General features: G+C 43.0%; 1 protein-coding gene across 1 annotated transcript in view; it reads left to right on the plus strand.

Annotated features, from left to right (window-relative positions):
- ZDHHC7 (zinc finger DHHC-type palmitoyltransferase 7) overlaps window positions 1-27,160 on the plus strand; it is a 281,517-nt gene that overhangs the window by 203,707 nt on the left and 50,650 nt on the right. The window contains exon 5 of the mRNA XM_069216286.1: window positions 26,333-26,429. Within this exon, the coding sequence (XP_069072387.1) occupies window positions 26,333-26,429 (97 nt within the window). The remainder of the gene's footprint in view (window positions 1-26,332; window positions 26,430-27,160) is intronic.

The following is a 27,160-nucleotide window of genomic DNA, read 5'->3' on the forward strand; positions in this document are numbered from 1 at the left end:
ATCCACAGGTAGGTGTATCCATCAGAAGAATAAGTTACTTACCTTCTGTAACGCTTTTTCTGGTGGATACAGTAACTACCTGTGGATTCCTCACGGTCCCACCCGCCTCCCCGTTGCCTGACTGGTCAAACCAAGATCTCTTTGGGTGCACATCCTTGATCTTGTAATATATGTATATAGCTGTTTCATGCATATAGTTGTATTCATTGTATATACTTTTCCTTTGCACATTAAGATAGTGAAAGGGGCATTTTGGACTGGATTTATACATATATATATTTGTTTCTGTCTCGGATTGAGCATTCATAACTGTGAATTTTTTTGAGTTTTATATTAAATGTTTTATTTTCCTCTATTCTGGATGAATGTGTACTCTTTAGGTTTAACCTGTTCGCCTCTATGGCACGTAAAAAATGGTGATAACTGACGTCTGCACGTCGACGAGGGCTTCTTATTGCCTGGATGATGTCATGTGGCGTCGCGTGGAGTCGGGCGATTGTGACGTCATCGTCGACGTGCAGAGCTAGAAGAAATTTCTGTCGAGGGCTGGCGCGAGGGAGAATTCTTTAGGTGAGGAATCCACAGGTAGTTATTGTATCCACCAGAAAAAGCGTTACCGAAGGTAAGTAACTTATTCATCTGGCACATAGTGACCTCCAGGAAGGGGCCCACCTCCATCAATTCTACTCCAGTCATTTTTTGGCCTTCTCCTGATAGATTACCATTAGCTATCAGGCTAGTCATAAGCCCCACTGGGTCTATTTCTGGCTTCCAGTGTCTTTTCTGGTACTCCGTGTCTACCCTGACCCCAAGACTCCTGGGTCATGCCAAAGAGTCTTCCATCTCTTCAGGTTTTTTGTTAGCTGATCAAAGGCTGCTTATCCAGTTTCTCCTTTTCTGTGTGCCCTGGGAAGGGTTTTTGGTCTCTTAGCTTGTAACCTGCCTTGCACCAATGGTCCGTTGGGGAGTTGACTCTTAGGCTATAGATGCTCTTCAGTTCGGTTTTCTGGTAGCAAAAGGCCCTTCGCTTCCGCCAAGTAACATATAGATCTCGTTTTTCCTTCCCACATACACTTAAGGCAGAAAGGGTGGCCCCAGGAGTACTTGATTTGTTATTTTTGTGCAAGGTCAGACAGTGGTTTGAAGTCTTGGTGCACTATTCCTTGAGATCTCCCCTCTTACAAGCAGCTGCAGTGATCTGTTAGTTGAGAGCACAGCAGGGAATCCTTATAACTTTGAGTGAGGATTTGTTGGAGTTGCGTGGCAGACCCACCCCATGGTTCAATATGCTCAGGGGCTAGAGGTCCAAAAAGCATGAGAGAACAAAGGCTTCACCTCCCCGAATTCCAACATTGTTATGGTAGGATCAATTTTCTCTTTACTACAAGTCTAGCTTCCCCTAAGTCCTCTTTGAGGCCCTCAAACAGATATTGCCTTGTAATGGGCGCTTCTTCTGTGTCCGAGTCTTCCATTTTATTTATTTTCGTTTGAGATAGACACTATTTGGTCTTGTGGCTTCTCTCATCATCTGATTGGGCGTTCTTAGTCAATATATCCTTAAGGCTATTCTCCTTGTTTCCCTCTACAGGGGTCATTGCAGTTGTTTGAGTCATTAATTAGGTTTCAGCTTGCAGTGCAGAGGAGTAGGCTTAGCACAGGGCTCCCACTAGATTACCAGGACCGAGTAGCATATGCTTTGCTTAGGGGTGTACGTTCATAGGGGGTAGAAGGGATTAGGTTTCTTCAAAGGGCCAAGGCACCTCAATACACTGAATTTCCCAGCTCCCCCCGCCATCTCCTCCCACATCACACTGACTATCCAGGCATGTCCTCACTCCTGACACTGGCGAAGGCAAGCTCATGGAGGCAGCATCTCTACTGCTCTTTATCTGCTCTTTGTCTGCACTAGGGCTCCAGATCAGGAGTTGCTCAGAGGATGTGAGCATCGCTCTCTTCCCTTTTGCTGCCACCTTAGATTGATCTCAATTGAGCCTGACTCTCTCAAGTTCCCCATGAGGGGAAGTAGCAGCAGTCTAGGCCCACCAACGCTTTATGCACAATGCTGTGGTTAGAAGTTCCGTGGGCCCCAAAAGACTTCCCAGCGCCTCACGCTAATGCTATGGGGAGGACAGAGGCCATTCATGCTTAACTCTGTAAGGCTCACCTAAAGTCCCACTCCCCCAAGTTGTGCATTTATCTTCATTGCGTGCCACCTTATTGCTCACACTGGACCCAGACTGCCATCTTCATACTTTCTTGACTCGCTCATGGACAGGGCCGATACTATTCAGCCACTGAGCCCCAGCAGTCTCGGCGGCTCCCTGATCATCTTGATGACTCCCCGTTAAGGGGAAGTGGGATCCAATCTCCAATGGGCTCCAGCAACAAGGGGAGATTGCGCAGTCGAGACCTGTGGCACGCAGCAACAGAGCTCTGCCTCGCTCTATGCTGCCATCTTGGCTCGCTCTGAGTGCACTATTTCTGAAAAGATCCTCAGACTAAATAAAAATGGCACCGTTTCTGCTCACTGCTAGGGTACTCATCACTAGTTTCAACACAGATTATTCTTCAGTTATTTTTAAACAGTGTGCCACTTGCACTAAAGGAGACACATTATAGCTATGTTACATATCCTTGGAATAATATATATGTTGGCTTGGTTACAAAAAAGGACATGCTGCTACATGTGTAGCCCTTAAATGGATTACTCTACGTGCATGAGAACGATTTTAACAACTAAACAGATTTCTTCTACAAGTTGCTGGCAGAGCTAACAACAATTCTCTGATTAGCAATACCCATTACATGTGTGTCCTTTGCTCTACCAGCTACTGTTCCATATTCCCCTGCCACTTTCTGCTCATGAACACACCGCCATATTTCACCTCATCTAATTGCCTTCTGGATCCAACTCAGACTTCCTCCCTGAGAGGTCCACTCTTCTCACAAGAGTCTATTCCAGTAACTTCATCTTCAGTGACATCAGCCTCTCAGAAGAAGCCTCAACCAAAACTATTGAAGATGTTTTTGACAACCTAAGTAACTCCAACATCACCCATAACTTCACCCTCTTTGTTCACATATGCACCCATAACCCACCCTGATGTCAAATAAATCTGATCTGCTACCCTTCTAGCCAGGTGTACTGATTGAACACATCACTTGATTATTGCTGTTGACCTCTCAACTCTGCTCCAGCCAAGAACAGAAGCCAGACAAACTCTCCTCCAGCAACTTCAATACTTTAGTATCCAGGGCACCATATACACTGATAGCCACTTTCAACCTCGAAAAAAGCTGCATTGACTGCCCTCCTCAGTGTCCGTCTCATCCTCAAGTCAATAGCTGACAGAAGGCTCAGCCCTCAACACCTGGTATATCTAGTACAGCAAGCATCCCTCACACAGACTAGAAAAAATTGCTTTGATCTAAGCAACAAGAAAGTGATAACAAATCACTGAGGCAAAGAACCCATACTACCATAGGTCCATCAACCAGCGCTGCAGCAGGAACAAGAATGTCTTTAAAACAATTGAACATTACATCTACAATACACCAGTCGCAGAACTGTTCTTTTTTAGAGAGGGATGCACAACTGTCAAATTGTTCACACGATTATTAAAATCAAGCAGATAAAACCGAACCACCGAGCTTGAATACTGCTTTCCCAGTTAGGTTTGTATCTGAGTGGACCTCTTTTTTTAATCTTTTGATACACAATTTGACCAACCTTCCCAGCCTTGCAGGTCCTTCCCTGGAACAATATAATCTCTGCATCCATAATCATTATCTTTCCTCTTCATCATCCTCGCCTGTCACACAGGGCCCCTTCCGGGATGCCCTGAATATTGGCCCAATCAGTCAATTGCTGTTTATTTTCCCACCTGATTCAAGCTGCTATATATAATGGACTACTTGCTATTTCATAACGGAAACAGAGGTATGCTGTGCAAACCATCGCTGAAACCTTAGAACAGGGTTTCTGTTTACTGTCTTAACTGCAGTTAGCATAGTGCCTAGAAACAGCTTGAGGGTGGTATGATTATAGAACTCAATAACAATATTAGATTTTTTATTTTTTCATTCTCCATTACATCCTTTGCTGCCTTGCTTTTTCTGTATGGTTACCGTTCACATTTTATATGGTAGGTTAGTATTTTAAAATAGACATCTTAAAATACGTTGCCTGTTTTAGTGTTGTTTTGGGTATATTATTATTCAAATGAGAGGGTTTAGAGTTCCACTGTGTCCCTGTGCTTCTCTTGTGTGACTGATGATTACCGGGAAACACTTCCCACTCTGTGTTGCTCATTGGGTTGTGCGTGGTTTGGAGTTCAGCTGGATTTCTAACTCATATTAGCGCATTGGCTAAGTCCTTGTGCCAGGGCATTAGAAATCCAACCCTGTAAACTAGAGGTGCACCCCTTTCTAACACATTAAAATAGTTCATAGTAATTAACTTTTTATTGTAAAATGTGGACAATTGTGTGTGTTACTAGAACCAGGGTGGGGGTCCACATCTATGTACTCACACTGCAGATAAGTAACTCTAATTTTGTTGGTTGACTCCTATAGTGAATGAGCACAACTAGTTATAGTGTGGACTAAGTGGCACCTTGTCTCCAAAGCGGATACATCATATATCAGTCATTTTGGAGCTTATGTGATCTATCTGGGTGACCCCACCTTACCCCCAAGAAGTGGGGTTCAAGATTTGGTAATATAGAAATTTTGTGGCTCTTTTGAGGGTGTCAGTTGCTTCCCTTGCATGTGCCCTGTCGTCGTGTCTCAGAGTCTCATCTTGAACTTGGAGGATAGGTTACTCCGTCACAACAGTGACGGATATCCCATCTGCCAAGATCTAAATCCCATTATATTCAGTGGGATTTAGATTTCCACAGACGGGGTATCCATCACCGTTGTGACTGAGTAACCCATCTGCAGAGTTCTAAATAGGGCCCTCAGTGATTTGTCCTCAACCATTCTGCCACTGTAGCATTTTCCCAGTGGGCTACAGGCCTGCATTTTTCCTTTGGAGCTGAGAGGGCTCTCCATGACTTAACAAGACAAGCTCCCTTAGACTACATTCTAATGCTTGCCTTGTGCAGCATGGGTTTTGTACATTTTCAGCCAGGGCTGATTTTGGTGTCGGCTCGGTCCCTGTTTTCACCAGATTGCAATACAAGGGTCAGTCTGGCCAGTGTGACCTTAAAACACTTGGAGTAATGTTGTCTTGTTTTAGAAATTCTCAAGTTTAGAATTTATAACTGGCTTAAGGCTTTGAGTTTTTGTAGGGCAGGTAGGGTGACCATCTTTCTGTATTTTTCTCACTGTCCTGAATTTGTGTGCCTTGTCTGTGAAGACATGACTGGTCCACAATGCATGCCTTTTGTATGCAATTTTGAAAACTGATGGCCCTTGCAGGGCAGTGTCAGCAACATATATTGTACTTCTTCAAGGCAGATCGCATCACAGTGGTGTTGTAAGTGGTTCTTCTAAAGTACACCATCCTCTATCCAGAGCATTGGCTCGGCAAGGATGTTGACAACGCATTGTATTTCTTGTCACAGTGTCTCTTAGGATAGGTTCAGTTGCTGCTGCTCGCATTGTTCTGGTAAATAACTCTTTGTTTTCTGAAGGAATGTTAATGATAGGCCTTTGAGATTATCCCATTTGCATTTCAAAAAGCAATCTCTATCCTCTCACCCACTGGGCTCTTTAAGCCAAGCCTGCATCCAAGAAGAAAATGGAGAAAGTCAGGAAATACATTTTATTTTGTATTGGCCACGTGTCACTATAATATACAATTATCCATCTCTGGATTTTGTCAAGAGAGGAGGCTAGCGTTATGCATTAACCTTTTATTTACTCTTCTGAGCAGCAAACCATTGAAAGAACCAAAAGAACCTTAACAACATCACAAAGAAAAACAGAATGTTCATGTCCATATAATCCAAGTGTCCTCCATTTTCTTCCTCTTTTGTTTGCTGCTTCTGAGCAGATAAGTATATGTATTTGATACCATTCATGCTTATTGTAGCAGTTTGGTATATTTGTTTTTTTCTTTGAAAAACCCAATGTTCGATGGCATCTGTCGCTGTAGATACGCATGTTTTGCAATAGCTCGCCATCTGGTGTTGGGCCGGAGTGTTACAAGTTGTTTTTCTTCGAAGAAGTCTTTCGAGTCACGGGACCGAGTGACTCCTCCTTTTGTCTCCATTGCGCATGGGCGTCGACTCCATCTTCGATTGTTTTTTTTCCGCCATCGGGTTCGGACGTGTTCCTGTCGCTCCGAGTTTCGGAACGGAAAGTTAGCTAATTTCGGAAGATTTTCGTCGGTATTGTTGCGTTCGGGATCGGCGTACTTAGATTCAACACCGCATCGAAGATCGAAGAGCTCCGGTGCCCTTCGGGGGTAGTTTTTCGATCCCCCGTCGGGGCCTGGTCGGCCCGACCGCGTGCTGAAGAACGCAGATGGAACGGACACCGTTCCGTTTCTGCCCCAAATGCCACAATAAATACCCCTATACAGACCAACACTTGGTCTGTAACCTGTGCCTGTCACCTGAGCACAGTGAAGACACCTGCGAGGCCTGTCGTGCGTTCCGGTCCCGAAAGACACTCCGAGACCGTCGAGCCAGAAGACTTCAGATGGCGTCCGCGCCGACAGCCCACCGAGAGTTCGAGGAACAGGAAGAGGAAGGTACCTTCTCGATCCAAGAATCGGACTCCGAAGGATTCGACGATACACAAACCGTGAGTAAGACGTCGAAAACCACACAGAGGAAGATTTACAAGGCCCAGGGGACGCCACTGCCATCAGGCCATGGCTCCACCCATAAATTCGGTGACCGACCGTCGGCACCGAAAAAGGCCCAAACAGTGCCGAGATCGTCCGACTCCGGTCGAGACACCGGCACGCAGCCTTCTCGGGACCGAGAAAGTGCTGGAGACAAGCCTCGACACCGAGATGCCGGTGTGGACACGGCTCGACGCCGAGACAGCGGCACCGAAGAAGATCGACGCCGAGAGGTTTCGGCCCCGAAAAAGAAAAAAGTCACCTCGGAGCCGAAAAAACACGCAGACAGGGTTTCGGTGCCGAAACAAACTGCAAGCGAACCAGCTTCAGGCTCTTATACAGAAGAGCACTCGCTAACCTCACAAATGCAAAAGCATAGGTTTGAGGAAGAGCTACAATCAACTGATGTGGACCATACGCAAAAGCGTATTTTCATACAGCAGGGGACAGGAAAAATAAGCACCCTTCCCCCCATTAGAAGAAAGAGAAGGTTGGAGTTCCAAACTGAACAGACACCACAACCAAAAGTGGTGAAAAGAGTTACCCCACCACCCTCTCCTCCGCCCGTGATTAACGTCTCACCAGCACGAACTCCATCACACTCCCCAGCTCACACCACCATAAGCCAGGGTGACCAAGATCAAGACGCATGGGACCTATACGACGCCCCAGTGTCAGATAACAGTCCGGAGGCATACCCTACGAAGCCATCTCCACCAGAGGACAGCACCGCGTATTCTCAAGTGGTGGCTAGAGCAGCACAATTTCACAACGTAAGCCTCCACTCAGAACAGGTCGAGGATGATTTTTTATTCAACACACTCTCCTCCACCCACAGCTCATACCAAAGCCTGCCTATGCTCCCTGGTATGCTCCGGCACGCAAAAGAAATCTTTAAGGAGCCGGTCAAAAGTAGGGCAATCACACCAAGGATGGAAAAAAAGTATAAGGCGCCTCCTACAGACCCGGTTTTCATCACTACACAGCTGCCACCAGACTCTGTCGTTGTAGGAGCAGCTAGGAAAAGGGCCAACTCTCACACATCTGGAGATGCACCACCCCCAGATAAAGAAAGCCGCAAGTTCGATGCAGCTGGTAAGAGAGTCGCAACACAAGCTGCAAACCAGTGGCGCATCGCGAACTCCCAGGCACTACTTGCGCGCTATGACAGAGCCCACTGGGACGAGATGCAACATCTCATTGAACATCTGCCCAAGGACTTACAAAATAGGGCAAAACAAGTGGTTGAGGAGGGACAGACCATTTCCAACAACCAGATCCGCTCCTCCATGGACGCTGCAGATACAGCTGCACGGACAATTAATACATCTGTAACTATCAGAAGGCATGCATGGCTCCGAACGTCTGGATTTAAACCAGAGATTCAACAAGCAGTTCTCAATATGCCTTTTAACGAAAAAGAACTGTTCGGTCCAGAAGTGGACACAGCGATTGAGAAACTCAAAAAAGATACGGACACTGCCAAAGCCATGGGCGCACTCTACTCCCCGCAGAGCAGAGGGAATTACAGCACATTCCGTAAAACACCCTTTCGAGGGGGGTTTCGGGGTCAGAGCACACAAGCCAGCACCTCACAAGCAACACCGTCCAGTTACCAGGGACAGTATAGAGGAGGTTTTCGGGGACAATATAGAGGAGGGCAATTCCCTAGAAATAGAGGAAGATTTCAGAGCCCCAAAACCCCTACTACTAAACAGTGACTCACATGTCACTCACCCCCTCCACACAACACCAGTGGGGGGAAGAATAAGTCATTATTACAAAGCATGGGAGGAAATCACTACAGACACTTGGGTTCCAGCAATTATCCAACATGGTTATTGCATAGAATTTCTACAATTCCCTCCAAACATACCACCAAAAGCACAAAATTTGACAACACACCATTCCAATCTCCTGGAGATAGAAGTGCAGGCACTATTGCAAAAGAATGCAATCGAATTAGTGCCAAACACACAAATAAACACAGGAGTTTACTCACTGTACTTTCTGATACCAAAGAAGGACAAAACGCTGAGACCAATCCTAGACCTCAGAGTAGTGAACACTTTCATCAAATCAGACCACTTTCACATGGTCACACTACAAGAAGTATTGCCATTGCTAAAACTACACGACTACATGGCAACTTTAGACCTCAAGGATGCTTATTTCCATATACCAATACACCCATCGCACAGGAAATACCTAAGGTTTGTATTCAAGGGAATACATTACCAATTCAAGGTACTGCCTTTCGGATTAACAACCGCACCAAGAGTCTTTACCAAATGTCTAGCGGTAGTCACTGCACACATAAGAAGGCAGCAAATACATGTGTTCCCATATCTAGACGACTGGCTAATCAAGGCCCATTCGTTAATAGAGTGCTCAAATCACACAAATCATATCATACAAACCCTCTTCAAACTAGGGTTCACCGTCAATTTCACAAAATCCAAAATTCTGCCGCGCAAGGTACAACAATACCTGGGAGCCATAATAGACACATCAAAAGGAGTAGCCACTCCAAGTCCACAAAGAATTCGAAATTTCACCACCATCATACAACGCATGTATCCAACACAAAGGATACAAGCAAAGATGGTACTACAACTCCTAGGCATGATGTCTTCATGCATAGCCATTGTCCCAAACGCAAGACTGCACATGAGGCCCTTACAACAGTGCCTAGCATCACAATGGTCGCAAGCACAGGGTCACCTTCTAGATCTGGTGTTAATAGACCGCCAAACTTACCTCTCGCTTCTGTGGTGGAACAACATAAATTTAAACAAAGGGCGGCCTTTCCAAGACCCAGTGCCACAATACGTAATAACAACAGATGCTTCCATGACAGGGTGGGGAGCACACCTCGATCAACACAGCATACAAGGACAATGGAACATACATCAAACAAAACTGCATATAAATCACCTAGAACTTCTAGCAGTTTTTCAAGCACTAAAAGCTTTCCAACCAATAATAGTTCACAAATACATTCTCGTCAAAACAGACAACATGACAACAATGTATTATCTAAACAAGCAAGGGGGGACGCACTCCACGCAGTTAAGCCTGCTAGCACAAAAGATTTGGCGTTGGGCAATTCACAACCAAATTCGCCTAATAGCACAATTTATACCAGGGATCCAAAATCAACTCGCAGACAATCTCTCTCGAGATCACCAACAGGTCCACGAATGGGAAATTCACCCCCAAATTCTGAACACTTATTTCAAACTCTGGGGAACACCTCAGATAGACTTGTTTGCGACAAAGGAGAACGCAAAATGCCAAAACTTCGCATCCAGATACCCACACAAACAGTCCCAAGGCAATGCCCTATGGATGAACTGGTCAGGGATATTTGCTTACGCTTTTCCTCCTCTCCCTCTCCTTCCTTACCTGGTAAACAAACTCAGTCAAAACAAACTCAAACTCATATTAATAGCACCAACTTGGGCAAGGCAACCCTGGTACACAACGCTGCTAGACCTATCAGTAGTACCCTGCATCAAATTGCCCAACAGGCCAGATCTGTTGACACAGCACAACCAAAAGATCAGACACCCAGATCCAGCATCGCTGAATCTAGCACTCTGGCTCCTGAAATCCTAGAATTCGGGCACTTACAACTTACCCAAGAATGTATGGAAGTCATAAAACAAGCCAGAAGGCCATCCACCAGGCACTGCTATGCAAGTAAATGGAAGAGGTTTGTTTGCTACTGCCATATTAATCAAATACAACCATTACACACAACTCCAGAACATGTAGTGGGTTACTTGCTTCACTTACAAAAATCTAACCTGGCTTTCTCTTCCATTAAAATACACCTTGCAGCAATATCTGCATACCTGCAGACTACCTATTCAACTTCCCTATATAAGATACCAGTCATTAAAGCATTCATGGAGGGCCTTAGGAGAATTATACCACCAAGAACACCACCTGTTCCTTCATGGAACCTAAATGTTGTCCTAACTAGACTTATGGGTCCACCTTTTGAACCCATGCACTCCTGCGAAATACAGTTCCTAACCTGGAAGGTGGCATTTCTCATCGCCATTACTTCCCTAAGAAGAGTAAGCGAGATTCAGGCGTTTACAATACAGGAACCTTTTATACAACTACACAAGAATAAGGTCGTCCTAAGGACCAATCCTAAATTTTTGCCAAAGGTTATTTCACCGTTCCATCTAAATCAAACAGTGGAACTTCCAGTGTTCTTTCCACAGCCAGATACCGTAGCTGAAAGGGCACTACATACATTAGATGTCAAAAGAGCATTGATGTATTACATTGACAGAACAAAAAACATCAGAAAGACTAAACAACTATTTATTGCATTTCAAAAACCTCATGCAGGAAACCCAATATCAAAACAAGGTATAGCCAGACGGATAGTTAAATGCATCCAAATCTGCTACCTTAAAGCTAAACGACAGCTGCCCATTACACCACGGGCACACTCAACCAGAAAGAAAGGTGCTACCATGGCCTTTCTAGGAAACATCCCAATGCAAGAAATATGTAAGGCAGCCACATGGTCTACGCCTCACACATTCACCAAGCACTACTGTGTAGACGTGTTATCCGCACAACAAGCCACAGTAGGTCAAGCCGTATTAAGAACATTATTTCAGACTACTTCCACTCCTACAGGCTGATCCACCGCTTTTGGGGAGATAACTGCTTACTAGTCTATGCAAAACATGCGTATCTACAGCGACAGATGCCATCGAACTGAAAATGTCACTTACCCAGTGTACATCTGTTCGTGGCATCAGTCGCAGTAGATTCGCATGTGCCCACCCGCCTCCCCGGGAGCCTGTAGCAGTTTGGAAGTTACCTTCAACTATTTATATATGTATCATCTCAACCTTAAATAGGTGCATACTTAGTCACTCCATTGCATGGGCACTATTACTACAATTCAACTCCTACCTCACCCTCTGCGGGGAAAAACAATCGAAGATGGAGTCGACGCCCATGCGCAATGGAGACAAAAGGAGGAGTCACTCGGTCCCGTGACTCGAAAGACTTCTTCGAAGAAAAACAACTTGTAACACTCCGGCCCAACACCAGATGGCGAGCTATTGCAAAACATGCGAATCTACTGCGACTGATGCCACGAACAGATGTACACTGGGTAAGTGACATTTTCATTATGAGTTGTATGGATTTGCTAATTTTTCTTTTAGTAAATGTTGTTGTTTTGATGTGTTTTCAGTGACTATATTTTTTTCAGTTTGAAGGGCCGTTAGTTGTTTGTGTCCTTGTTAAACGCGTGGTGTTCACAGTGTGTCTGTTTCAGATTTTGATGTGTTTCAAGCTTATTAGTCGCGATGTGTTGGTTTCAACGAGCGCATTCGGGAAATATCTTCACGCTTCAACACCTGTATGTTAATTTTATTGATCGCGCTCTGTTTAGCGCGGCTATTTTTTCAGAGGAATTCTGTTGCGCTTCAGCGTGACTTCATATATTTACTGTGCGCGCTGTGGGAGACGCAGAGGTCTTTTTAGGGTTGTAATTTTAGAGGCGTCTGTTTTATTTAATCTGCGCACCTCGGTGCGCTCGTGTGCTTTTTCATTTGAGCATTCCGCTTCGTTTCAAGCATTTCGGCTTGTTTCTGAAGCGGATTGCTCTTTGTTTGTCGTTTCCATGGTAACCTTTTCACCGTTAGTGTTTTAGTTCGAGGAAACGATAATCTCTAGTTATTATTGGTATTTTGGCTTATTTGAGTTTTTTTTAGAGTTTCTGTTTATGGTGATACTGTATATTTATATTATATATACGTTTTTTTGTAGCCATGTCTGACAATGTGGAAAAGGGAGGATCTCAGGAGGATTTTATTCGTAAAATTGTCTCTGAAGAGGTTAAGGCAGTGGTCCAGTGGTCCATGAGGCAGGCCTTCGGCAAAAGGAAAGGTATGGATGAGGAAGAGTTTTATTCTCTTTCAGAGGATGAAGACCGTTTGAGAGGTCCAGGGGGGAAATATTACAATATAAAAAGACATTTGTCGAAGGATATGAGACAGATTGGAGTCCCTGGGAGGTCGAAATCGAAAAGTACCCTAAGCGGTGCAATAGAAATTCAGCTTGACGCTGATAAAGAAGGTTGTAGTGGGGATTTTATAAATGAGGATGATGATGAATATGTCTTAGATTTGGAGTATAAGGATGATTTGGAAGATGATTTTGGAACTGTTTTTAGGGCAAATTCTGGAGAACTATTGGATCCTTTAGGAGGAAAACTGTTTGAGCCCAAGGATATTAGACACCCTCGAGGTAAGGAGTGGTGGCCATTGAAACATGTGGCAGGTTATATTAAAGATAGGCTGCGAAAGCCTCTAGAGAAGGATGAGAGAAGTGTTATGAGGGCGGAATGTTCTAGGCCCGTGATTGATGAAAAAGTCTATATGACTCCTAATTTTGACCCGGATATGATAACTTATTTGTTTAAGTTGGGAAGAGATCCTAGGAAAGGATTGGAAAAATCATTAAAACAAGTGCAGGACAAATTGCTTGATGTTTTGGGTCCTCTGGCAAGAATTTTTGACACAGTGGAGGACGCATATTTGAAAGGAAACGATTTGGATGTTCACCTTCTTCGGGGTTGGTGTCAGAGAGCAATTTGTTTTCTTGGTAGTGCCAATGCAGGGCTTTTGGCGGGAAGGAGGAAGAGTGTTTTGATGCGCATAAATCCGAAATTGGCTGATTTAGCAAGCAAGGAGTCTTCAGAGGAGACTCAAGGATTATTATTTGGAGACAGCATGGTGAAAGATTTGACGAAATATGTTCTTACTTTTACGAGTCTTGACAAGGCGCATTAGTCTATGAGAAGAGTTTTTTCAAATAATAATTTATATGGTAGGGCCAGTAGGAGAGGGCAGCTTACCGGCTGGGCAAGTTTTAGAGCCCAATATCACGGAGCAGGAAGTTTCAGGGGAAACTTTGGAGGTACACAGTTTTACCCTAAAAAAGGAAGGGATCGTGCTCGGTCTGCGAGATCGAGAGGTGAACGTATGGGACAGGTGCAAAGTCAAGGTGATTATGAATACTATTTCTACTTCTTTCCCGTTAAGGGTAGGAGGAAGGTTGAAATTTTTCAAAGAGAATTGGGAATTAATCACTCAAGATTTGTGGATTCTGCAAACGGTTCAGGGTTATGTTATAGAGTTCAATCAGGATCTAGTGCAGCTGGTAGAACCAAAAGAGTTAAATTCCCAGAAAGAACTGGAGGAGATAGTTTCTATGGAAATAAGACAATTGTTGGAAAAGAATGTGATTGTGAAGTTGGAGGATCTGGAGAAGGCTTTTGTAAGCACTTTGTTTTTGGTGAAGAAAGACATGGGTTGGAGACCGGTAATAAACCTGAGGAACTTAAATCAGTTTGTGACTTACAATAATTTCAAGATGGAGGAAATTCATCTTTTACGAGATCTTTTGCAGGAACAGGATTGGATGGTGAAATTTGATCTCAAGGATGTGTATTTTACGATTCCGATTGCTAAGTGCTGTCTGAGGTTTTTGCAGTTCAGGTGGAAAAACCAGTTGTATCAGTTTCAGATTTTACCTTTTGGCTGGCTTCGACGCCATGGTGTTTTACAAAGGTTTTGCAACCGGTGGTTGGTCTTCTCAGGGAAAGAGGTGTGAGAATGATTATTTACTTAGATTATATTTTGGTCTTGAACCAGGAAAAATGAATCTTAAAGGAACAGTTGTGTCTGGTGAAGGATTTATTGGAAAGTCTGGGTTTTATAATAAATCTTGAGAAGTCGGTGTGGATTCCTGTGAAGAGGTTGGAGTTTTTGGGATTCGAAGTGGACAAAAGTTTGTCATTTAGTGTTACCAACAAGGAAAGTGAAGAAAATAAAGCAAGAAGTACAGTCTTTGCTAAAGAAGCAAGATGTGACTTTGAGGGATCTAGCTCGTGTGATTGGACTTTTGTCTTTGTCCATTCAGGCGATTTTTCCAGGTCTGTTGCATTACAGAGCTTTACAGCGTTTAAAGATGTTAGGGCTAAGAAAAGGTCTATGGTATGGAGATCGAATTTCGATTTCACAGCAGGCAAGAGAGGAGTTGATTTGGTGGAAGGAAAATTTGGAGGCATGGAATGGTTGAGCGATTTTTGTCATAAAACCAGATTTTGTATTAGAAACAGATGCAAGCAAGCTTGGTTGGGGTGCTCATTGTCTGGGATTGGAGACAGGTGGAATGTGGTCTTATTTGGAGAAAGAAAGACATATAAATTGTTTGGAATTGCAAGTAGGAATGTTTGCTTTAGAAAGTCTCAGGGATGTTTTAAAAGGGAAATCAGTTCTCTTGAAGATGGACAGTGTTACTGCGGTGACTTATAAACAAATTGGGAGGTGCTCGTTCGAGAAATTTAGCAGAATTGGCGAAGGGGTTGTGGGATTTTTGTTTAGAGTACAAAATCAGTTTAAAAGTGGAGTTTTGACCAGGTGTGCAAAACGTCAGATTAGGGATTTCAGCGATTGGAAATTAAACGAGCATCTATTCAAGGAAATAAATCTGGTTATGGGTCCTTTGGAAGTAGATCTTTTCGCCTGCAGGTTGACTTTTCAGTTGTAAAGTATGTCAGTTGGAGGCACGATCCAGGTGCTATGGCAGTGGATGCGTTTATGCAGGATTGGTCGAAAATAAAAGGTTATGCATTTCCTCCTTTTTCGATGATCCAGAGAGTTTTGTTGCAGGTGAGACGGCAGCAGTGTTGGTTAGTTCTAGTGACTCCATTTTGGAAAACACAGCCTTGGTTTCCATCTGTGATGGAGATAGCTGTAGAGTTTCCGATTCTAATAAGGTGATGCAGAGGACCATTGTCAGGGGCAGAAGGAGAAGAGCATCCTTTGGTGGAGTCAGGTTCATTGAACCGTCTAGTCTGGAGGATATCGGGGATTCAGGAGGATTTACAGGCCTTTCGGATTCAGCTGCAGGATTATTGGATGAGTCATGGGCACCAGGAACGAAAAGAAGGTATAGAAGTATTTGGAAGATTTGGTCTATTTGGTGCTTACAAAGGGATTTGGATCCCCTGGAGGCGGATAAAGTTCATGTGGTGAATTTCTTAGCAGAATTGTTTGATAGAGGCTTGTCTTACAGAACTATTAATTGTTACAGATCTGCAATTGCAGCGGGTCACTCCCTTTGTCAGGGAGTTTCAATTGGTAAGAGTCCTTTGATTTGCAGGGTCATGAAGGGAATTCGATTGAAACGTCCACCATTTACGAAGTATCAACTTTTTTGGGATGTTGATCTATTCCTTGCTTTATTTCTAAGGTGGCCAGTAAATACGTATTTGGGTGAGAGGGAGCTTTCTTGGAAGTTGGCTACTCTACTTTGTTTAGTTTCATTCAGAAGGGTTTCAGATGTAAGGGCTTTGGAATTGAACAGCATCACAAGCTTTATCTCTTTGCTGCACAGGTATAGCATGCCAGTATGAAAGCACACTTGCATCTTTCACCGAAGGGAGCACGTACAGTTTTTCATTCCTCGCAGACCATATCAAGCAGGACAGACCAGTACAAGCTTTTATCGCGCAAACCTTGTACACGTAAGGCATGTCGGTTATAGACAGCCTCTCTGGAGTGAGAACTTAACTCACAGAGAGCAATGTATAGGTGGAGAAGTGACTGGATTGAGGCGTCTCACACCATTGTGACTTAGGCGATATTCTATGTCAGCATCCTGAATGATCTGCTGCTGTCACTCAGAGGCCAGCTTCTTATGTTGATTCTTTGGTTTTCCATGTATTGGGAAGTAGCCATTACCTAGAAGGACTTGCTGTTTGGAGCCATCTAGCCACAGCCAGCCATAACCTAAGGATCTATGCTCTAGACATGTACACAGGTGGCAAAAAGGTTTGGTTGGAGGGATACAGTTTTGGGTGAATTAAGGGGGGGTGTAAATGAAGGGTGGAGAGTATGGGATGAACAAAGGTTTTGTAATGCTATCTGTATTTAACCAACGATTCCATCTTGACCCCTGGCTCCATTGTGTGCTTAGCTTAGCTTTAAATTGTGTCACATTGGTGGCACATGTATTTTTCCATTCTCAGCTTGTTTTCTATAATGAACGTGTTTTCGCTCTTCTCACCAGAGAAGGGAACATATCATGGGGGATTCAACGTTAAGAGTGTACAAGGATGAGTATGTTCCTAGCAGAGAAGGGTACTGCTCTGTCTTGGAAATGAACGTTGGGATCTGACCAATCCTTTTTGTGTGTTTTCAAGAAAGACCAAGTACAGCCAGTGCTTGAATTTCACAACTTACTCGAAGGAAGGGGGAAAGGTTACTAGAACCTTCCTCTTGGGTTTATTTAAGGTATATAAGGTGGGGAAACTTGGCACTGAGGCAGAAGGAACTAACTGTAAGGTTGTACGTACTACTCATGAATCCTATTGAGCACTGTTTGTCCTGTCTCAGCTGTCCAGGGTTCCACATCTTGAGGTTGGCAAGGACAGGTATAGCATGGCAGTATGAAAGCACACTTACATCTTTCACCGAAGGGAGCACGTACAGTTTGTCATTCCTCGCAGACCATATCAAGCAGGACAGACAAGTACAAGCTTTTATTGCGCTAACCTTGTACACGTAAGGCATGTCTGTTATAGACAGCCTCTCTGGAGTGAGAACTTAACTCACAGAGAGGAATATATAGGTGGAGAAGTGACTGGATTGAGGCGTCTCACACCATTGTCACTTAGGCGATATTCTATGTCAGAATCCTGAATGACCTGCTGCTGTCACTCAGAGGCCAGCTTCTTATGTTGATTCTTTGGTTTTCCATGCATTGGGAAGTAGCCATTACCAAGAAGGACTTGCTGTTTGGAGCCACCTAGCCACAGCCAGCCATAGCCTAAGGATCTATGCTCTAGACGTGTACACAGGTGGCAAAAAGGTTTGGTTGGAGTGATACAGTTTTGGGTGAATTAAGGGGGGTGTAAATGAAGGGTGGAGAGTATGGGATGAACAAAGGTGTTGTAATGCTATCTGTATTTAACCAACGATTCCATCTTGACCCCGGCTCCATTTTGTGCTTAGCTGAGCTTTAAATGGTGTCACATCGGTGGCACGTGTATTTTTCCACGCTCAGCTTGTTTTCTATAATGAATGTGTTTTTGCTCTTCTCACCAGAGAAGGAAACCTATTGTGGGGGATGCAACGTTAAGAGTGTACAAGAATGAGAATGTTCATAGCTGAGAAGAGTACTGCTCTGTCTGGGAATTGAACATTGAGATCTGACCAGTCCTTTTTGTGTGTTTTCAACACAGACCAAGTACAGCCAGTACTTGAATTTCACAACTTACTCGAAGGAAGGGGGAAAGGTTACTAGAACCTTCCTCTTGGGTTTATTTAAGGTATATAAGGTGGGGAAACTTGGCACTGAGGCAGAAGGAACTAATTGTGAGGTTGTACGCACTGCTCATGAATCCTATTGGACACTGTTTCTCCTGTTCCAGCTGTCCAGGGTTCCACAGCTTGAGGTTAGCAAGGACAAGGATGATGTTTGATTCGATCCCCATGGTGATGCATTTTTATTTCCTAATTATCTAGCTTTTCTGTGTGCATGCATAAAAATATATATATATATATTCACTGCATACATATTAATTGTTGATATATTGCACTTTTTCTACTTATTATTATTATTCAACTACTGTGATTATTTTAGTATCTGCATGTGTTTTGCTGCATTCAAGTTAAATTCTCACGTTAATATTTTAGTATACTTTCATTTGAGACCTGGGAAGTGTCTTAATAAACTCATTACTCAGACTGAGTGTTGCATTCTTTAGCCTTGTTCCCTCTTAATTTGAAGCTAAGCAGCACAGGTGTAGATGTTGGATAGTTGCACAGCGTCGGGCTGAATGAAGACGGTGTAGATGGGTGGATGAACGGAGAGTGTGGGGATGAACAAAAAAGGAGTAGTTGGTTGAGTGCTTGGATGAATAGATGAAGAGGGTTTGGATGGTTGGCTGGATAGATCTGGTCAGTCGGTCTAGTTGGTGCTTGGATGGCTCTTGGTAGGTGTATGGTTGGTACGATTGATAGATATGAACAATTTCTTCATGCATACTGTCCACAGTCTGAACAGTGTGGCGTTAACCTCTCTGCTGAGCTTCATTATTTCATTATTACTTGAGCTGCAGCTTGCTGTTTTTGCCAGAGGAAAGGGAGTTCTGAGTTGGACTTTGATATAAAGCAGCTGCTGCTACCCTTAGTTAAACCAGGGAGGACAGTGAGAAACACTAGAGGTAGTTTGAAGTTCTTGGAGGACTTCAGACACTCACTTTGCTCTCTATGCTTCATTTGGTAAAATCCAAGTTAGCATCTGACAAGCCTTAAATTCTCTCAGAGGTAAGGTAATACTGTGCTAGCACATTATTATAGTAAAAATAACGAGGTGAGCGATGGAATGCTTGAATTGATCTCAACCATTGGCAATTGCTCTGGGTGGCATCCATCATCTTTTTGCCCACCATGCCACCTCAGTTTGGACCCAGCCGTATGCTCATCAGTCTTGACCCTTCTCCTCATGGGAACAGTCCAGCCTGAACTGCCAAGGCCAGGTCCTTCTTGTGTGTAAAGCAGAATTTAAGCATAAACTAGATGCAGCCTAGTTCCTGTTCTGCTGAACAGCTTAGTAAGATAGATAACCAGATTGTAAGTCTTTTTGGTGCTACACTAGCCAAAAGAGAATATTATTAAATGCTCTCAGGGTAATGCATAGTAGGTAGATGGTGTCTCAAGTTTATTCATAGCCGATAGAGACTTCTAGCTGCCTTTCCTTACCTTAGAATTTCCACAGGCATCAGACTGGATCTGGAAGATTTTTTGTGAGCAGTACCCCTGTACATTGGTAAGTGGTGGTGTTCAGCTCCACGTGTGCCGTCATCCACGCCAGAAGTGACGTCTGTGGCACCTACTTAGGTAGCACCCATGTGCGCTGACAGCAGTTCTGTGCTGGCTGGCGCGGAAAGAACTGGAGAGAGTTGCCCCATCAGTCACTTTTTGGCCGAACTTTTTTCGACGTTTTGTTGCCTCTTTTCCAAAGTTGACCCTCCTGGTGTAGCAGGGATGCCCTCTAAGAAGGTCGGTTTCAAGCTATGCAGCGCCTGTCATCGACAGACGTCGGACCTGCATTTTGTTTGCCTGTCGTGCCTCGAGCACGATCATTAGCCAAAATAGTGCTCTGACTGCCACACAATGAATCCCAAGGCTTTCAGGGAGTGGTCCCTCAAGCTGATAATGGCCCGACATGCAACTCTGTGATGTTCAAGGTCTTGGTCGAGAGGAAGGTCCTTAAAGCAGTTGGGGAGTCAGAGTCTTTGTCTCATTCCAAATTGTCAGGATACTCTGGTTAGTCTTGACATCAGAAGAACTTGACAAATCACTCTTCGTCTTTTCCGAATCTGCATTCTAGTCCTTGCTCGGTGGTTGGGCCTGCACCTGGGACAGCTCTGTGCTTCCTCGTCTTCCCGGGAGCCGGAGCGATCCCCACCCAATTAAGAGCTTTATGGGGCCATTTGCCTCATTTGTGGGGGGCCCGACCCCTCTGGGGCACCTTCAGGCCCCGGGGGGGGGCAGCAGGAGCCACACCTGTGGCTCCGGCCCCTTAGATCCATTCCCGGATCCAGACTGGCACTGGTTGTACCATCTGACCTTCCCTGGCACTGGTCCCAATGCCGATGCTCCTGGCACCCACCGGCAGTGCCATCCCCATTCTGACCAAATGGGATGTCTTTAAAATTCCATAATTTTTTTTTTTTAATCTGTATTCTTAATTACTGTTCACAGCTAATTACATCCAAAACAATGCTATTAAATTGTCGACTAAAAAGAATAAGTCATAATAAAGACTCTGAAACCGAGGTATCTCTATCACCTAATTCTAAAGACATCCCATTTATATACATGTATCACTGTAAATATTGCACATCACTGCACCGTCTGCACATTCTTCGTTAGTGTACGACATTTTACACGTATTTTAGAGAAAAAAAAGTCAAAATGTCAAGTGAGAGAGTTATATTGATTGGTTACCAAGAGACCCACAGAACCATTACGGTGTACAGTGCCGCTCAAGCAAGCTTTTGGAAAAGCTAAACTTTAATCTGGCCTCCCTGAGGCTTATGTCATGTTTGGTCAACAATTCAAACCAGTCATCCTCAGAGAAGTGAAATCACAATTTCCTCTGCCATGGCACTCCAAGGTCGTTGGTGTTGAAAATACTAGAGGCATGATTACGAGATGCTCATAGTATTCCGACCCACGTGTTAAGGTCAGAATCACGAGATTGAATGGATTTAACTCATCAGATATTTATCGGATGTGGTAATAAACTCAGCCATTGTTAAATTTCAGCAGCGCAAACCTGCCAAAATTTAACAGGGAAAAACATACTATACTTACCATATCATGTGGATTTTGGTGTGTTAAATACCACAATCTGCAAATTATTCCCCATAAACTTGTAATAGGTGTTATTTATCACCCCTGAGAAATAACAGTACCACAGGATACGTTATTTAGTAGGTGTGATAAGTAACACCAACTGTAATCAGGTCTATGGTCAGATATAGTGATATAAATCCCAGAGACTATGTCCTTGTGTTGTCCCCAGGTCTTGAGGTTAACTCCTGTTGGGGACCTGGGCAGATGATACCACAGGGCGTAGCCACCTTACTGGGTTTTATATCATAGAACTGTTGTAGGTACCTCCAAAAGTGGAAGGTTGCCAGACCATTTTCCTTGTGAAGCTCATGCAAGTATATCCAGCACCTATGCGTGATCAAATCATAAATCATGTTGATGCCTTTCTCTGACCAGTTCATCCATTAATGGTTGCTACTACTGAATTTGAAATGCGTAATTTATTTATAGACAGTCTGTCGAGCAGGCTGTATGAACACTCCTTGTACTGAGCACATACTTTGGCTATTGAGTGTATAATAGGGTTTTCAGTCTGAGGTTCTGAATGCGCTACAAGAGAGCACATCAGGGTTACCCCTTGAGGACCATTGTTGCTTCTCTGTCCGTACCTAGAGAAGTTTGTGTTGACACAACAACATTTAATTGGTTTTGTATGCCAGCTGGTGGGCTAGGTAGTATTAGGTAGTATTATTTCATATGAGGCTAAAGTAGGCTTCCCCACAAGTGGGTGAGGCTTTAAACTTAGGCTTTGCATGAGCCCAAATAAACTTCTTAATTGTAGAGTCAGTGCCTGTCAGAAAACGTTTAATATCTTTTGTGAAAGCAGTGCACCTACTTAGTTAAATCTCGTGCAACTACCATTTTCACCATGTGTAGCCTCCCACAGAGAGAGACTTGCTGGGCAGACCATTGTTAAAAATTGGTTGTTTTTTGTAACAATCGTCTAATTCAGTGCCTCCCAAAAGTTTTATAACCATGACCCAAGCTTTAGAACAACAAAATTTGGCTACCCAACTAGCATTAACGGACATGAGACAGAGTGATGTTTTAAAACTTAATTATAACAATTGTATGTAAACATCAATCCCTTGGCTGCGTCATTCTATAGTGGCCAAGAAATTGAGCTTCCCATAAACGTGTCAGATGTTGAACTGTACTGGAGTCTGGAGCTGGAACACTTTTCAGAGTGGCATGTTGTCCTGTGGTATCCATTAACTAAAATCATAGGGATTTGGAAAGGTCTTGGTGTTGATACTATTGATTTTACCAAATTTGAAATACCCCTTCTGAAAATCTGACTTAAAACATACCTTTCAAACGAACAAAATGTCTGAAATTTTACCAGTTATAGTTATCTCAAGTAACTATAACTTGTGCCCTAAAGTAGCTATAGCCCACACCCTTTCTGTGCACTGCTAATTACATATTTCCTCATTCTTCACAAGTTCTATGACATTGATAACATCACTGTAATATCTGAAATAACAATAATAATTGATGACAACACTGAGAGATCTGAAATGACATCATTGATGACAACACTATGCACTGGACGGACCTAAGTTATAGTTACATTAGGGCAAAAGTTATAGTTACTTGAGATAACTATAACTGGTGAAGTTCAATGATTTTGTTAGTTTAAAACTCAATATTTTAATTGACAGTTTCACCTAACTATAGCGTCCCTTTAATCTTTGGACTGTTTATGACCTCACATATTTACATCACTCTTGAAATGTTCTATGAACATCATTGATAACATCACTAATGACATCATTAATTACAACACTCTGCATGATAGGAGCCCAGGATGTATTGGGGTCAGAGGAAGCATGTCTAAAATGCACTGTGTCTTGAAAGAAGAATCACAATCTTGATGAACGACTAGCAACAGTGAGTGGAAGCAGGTGCATGTGGGTACGACGGAGTGAACCACGAAGGGCAGGCATATTTTACTGACTGCTTAACTAGCCCACCCCCACAAAAGATGGGGAGAGCCAGGGGGCAACGGGAAACCACATTTTCAAGGGGGAGGGACAAGGAGAATGCAAGGTCCCAGTGATCAGAATTGTTTGAGATTCTAGGGAGCGGGTTAACACCCTGTTATCAGTGGGCCTGTGACTGCAAGGGAAGGGTCCAGCGCTTCACTTTCTTCTTACTGTAAGCAGGTGGGCTATACACTAAAACCACCAAATCCCACCTGTCACCCAGAAGGGAAGGATTTAAGTAACAATAGTTGGAGCTGCCTTGGTTAAGTACAGGGACAATACAGAGGTAAGAGGAATAGTGGGGTGAGAAGCCAGGTGAGCCAGTCAACCGTGCAAAGATAAATATTTCAGAAAGGACCAAGGGTAGCGATTCCAAGGGCATGCACTTCACGTAAATAGGCAGTTGGTGCAGGGGATGAGGCATATACCCATGACTCCATCACCCACACCCACGAGGTGCAGGTCAGTTGGGGAGGTCGAACACTAAACATTAAATGAGCAGCAATATGCACACAATCCGAAAATAATAGAGTGGTGTCAGTATTTAAGCTAGAAATGTCATCTTCAATATCACCTGGTCTATGTGCATCATGAGTGATTATGCTTTCAACTGCAAACAGGATTTACCCGTTATTCATTTGTTTTCCTGGATCTCGTTTGTATGTGGATCCTGGTTCACCTAGCTGGACGCATTGTGATTGACACCCCTTATGATCACATGTCATGATTGTTGGGGCTTACAACTGTATCATCAGATCATTAGGAAAGGCTTGACTGTGCCTATGTGTTCCTGAAAATGAATGCATTCTTAAATTTTCGTTGCATCTGCTAATTCAATCAAAGATATTACAACATACAGCTTAGATTTTTTCCAAAGACCATAATGGCAACCAAAAGAGTCTGCCTTTATAAAGTGTTTCTAAAAGAGCTGCATATTGTGAAGGAAGGCTGGGATATTTTTTGTCTAGATCTGTGTATTTTAATATCATTGTCACATAGCAGGGGTGTGGGATTCCCATAGCCCAACATTCAAGTCATATTGTTTGGTGTCAAGCACAACAACTTTTCATGAACCATTTTGTCCTTGAGACAAGTAAGCTCAACCTCCTGCAGCCCAAACCCTTTGGCTGCCAGTTTAGATTATGGTCCAGGGAAGAGAATTGTTTGCAGTTGAGGTAATATTTGTTTCCATATGTAAATGCTTTTCAAACTTGTATTTGTGGTTCATTAATGCAAAATCTGTATTATTAGGGTAAGCGCCGTAAATAAATGTTGTAAAGTTTGGACTGCACTATTGACAGAGGCTGCAGTAAATAAAATGTGCACATGTTTGAAACGATTAACAATATAAGGCTACACATAATGCTCCCAGAATTATCTTTAATTAGATGCAAACATTTGCAGAAGCTGGAAAACAAGTTTGATGATTCTTTACTTTCAAAATAGTGTTCACACAAAAATGCAGCTAGAAAAAATATGTTTTGCAAAATTACTCTGAAATTTTAGGTACCATTTCTTGGCAGCATTATTAAGTAAAATGTGTTGATGTGTGGTAGTAATTCCAAAAATATGTATTCCTAATGGAAAATCAGTGTAACTAGTTTCAATGAAATTATGGGAAACATGAAAACAAGCAAGCTTTGGCAAGGGGAACAGGTCCGCCATTGGTGGTCAGTCTTATTGACAGGGCCACTGGAATTATGCAATAGATTTGTTGCATTTGCCACATAATCCATCATCTGCTGCATACTCCAGAGATTGTAACAAAAAAAGTTGTTTCTAGCTCAAACGATTCAAATGTTACTAAAAATGTAAAGACATGCGATGCCACTCAGTGGAACGCCCTTTACAAAGCTGAATTGGTCACCTTGTAATTGTTAATTGGTGTATTTGGGCGTTAAACAGGTACTGATGAGGTGCAACCAATGCCCAGAGAGTGTTAAGTTTAAAAATGACAAAGTCCTGAAGTAATACTATTACGAAATGTGCAGCATTATTTGCCTCTTCTTGGATAATTTACTCATCCCTGCTGCATAATTTGACACTGTCCTGCCTCATAATGCTGGGGGCCCTGCTTAAGGTTTTGTCAATGCGTGTCTTCATGGCTTTTGTAAAACTTTATTGCTGTGGGAGTTGCCTGGCCCTAAGCATTGTGACAAACATTGGCACACAGCAAAAACACACTTTGCCACAGTAGTTCCTGGCACTGAACAAAACTACTTTGTGTGCCGATATTCTCCCAGGAGAGATAGAATTTTACTAAAAACAAAAAGTCTTGGTTAATGCCAGACCTAATTAAGAGGCCCAGTTGTAAAAGAAAGTCAAAAAATGCACTAATAGTATATGTTGTTGCATTAGTGCAAATTTCCATATTTCATGAATTCACACGAATTTACAGCAATAGACCAGGAAATCGTACTCCTGGAAAATATTTGTGAACTGTATTTTAGCACCAGTAAATATGCATGTGTAAATTTGCTCATGTGAAAAGCTGTTGAGCGTTTACATGTTCACTTTCCCTCTAACCGTTTTTTTCCCAACCCTAGAAGAAGGTTTGCTTCTGGGCTTGTCAGGAGTACATTTTCAACCTTTCGCACTATGGGAAAAGATTAGAGAATTGCTGGTGAACAGCCTTAAAACTTGCAAGTTAGTAGGTCTGTGCAGACTCAAAAGGATATGCCACCCCTGGAACTATTGCTTACCGCTACCTCCAGCACAAGTATGTAGATCTGCAAAAGGTGGCAAACTAAGGAAAGTGCTAGTGCTCAAGCCCTTTTATAGCATTAGCCATGACATAATCAGAGGTGCTAATATCAGAGCTCTAATAAAATGAGATTGCTGCCATGATTTGTTGCCGTACCTCATTGCACCGAAGGGACACTTGATTTTGTTTTTTACAGGACAAGTAGATATATGAAGCAGACTGTCCCATGGACAAGTAGATATTTTATTAAATTCCACACCTCTGCACATAGGTGCTTACAGTACATGTTTGTCTGGTAAGCTTAATGGTGTGTACAATAGAACTAACAAACAAGAAAGCACACTGCATGCTTTAACAATGTTTTTTCTTTCCCCCATAGTATTTGCAAACGATGTATTCGGAAGATGGATCATCACTGTCCCTGGGTGAACAATTGTGTGGGAGAAAAAAATCAGAGGTTTTTTGTGCTGTTTACTGTAAGTATTAGTGCTCACCAAATTCAAACTCTGAATGTGGAACGGTTTGTGCCTGTGGGCGGTTGAGATACTGCTCTTATTTTAATTTCCTTATTATTATAGCAATTAATTTGTGTAACTTAACTACACTGGCTGAGATGATATCATGCTTAGGAGTGCAATTACACAGAAACATTTAGTTGGGCGGCTTTTCAATACTGTAGCACACCTGTTGTGACATGGATTTTTCTTCCCCACTCTAAGTAAACTAAGTATGTTTGTGGGTTCTCTGGAGATTGTGCTGCTATATAGAACCAGCTTTCAAATGTATTTTGTGGTCCGCTGCACCCAAATTATTGCTGTCACTTACAACCCTAATGTGAAGGGACCTTTTTGTCTAGTTGCATTAGGGCCCATTGAACCCTTGTTACAATATGTAGTATGTTTTTATAAACTCAAAAGCATGTTCACGTTCTCCCTGTCCATAAGCAGAATATGCAGGTACAATATAGATATGACACGCACGCAGGGTAGTATGGCTTAAAGTAAGGCTATATATTCCTATCTAGGAACTGCACAGATATCTTCCATGTTCTGGCTGAAGTAACATAAACATGGACTAGGATCAGTGTATATTTGGATGGCAGTTCACACTGAACTTTTATTGAATGACATAACATCGAAAAATAAACATCTACCCTCCTTCCTTTTCTTTAAATCCCATTTTTAGCCATCAGGAGGAACTGTAACTC

The sequence above is a fragment of the Pleurodeles waltl genome, chromosome 12 (genome assembly GCF_031143425.1).
Source record: "Pleurodeles waltl isolate 20211129_DDA chromosome 12, aPleWal1.hap1.20221129, whole genome shotgun sequence".
NCBI classification, from domain to species: Eukaryota; Metazoa; Chordata; class Amphibia; order Caudata; family Salamandridae; genus Pleurodeles; species Pleurodeles waltl.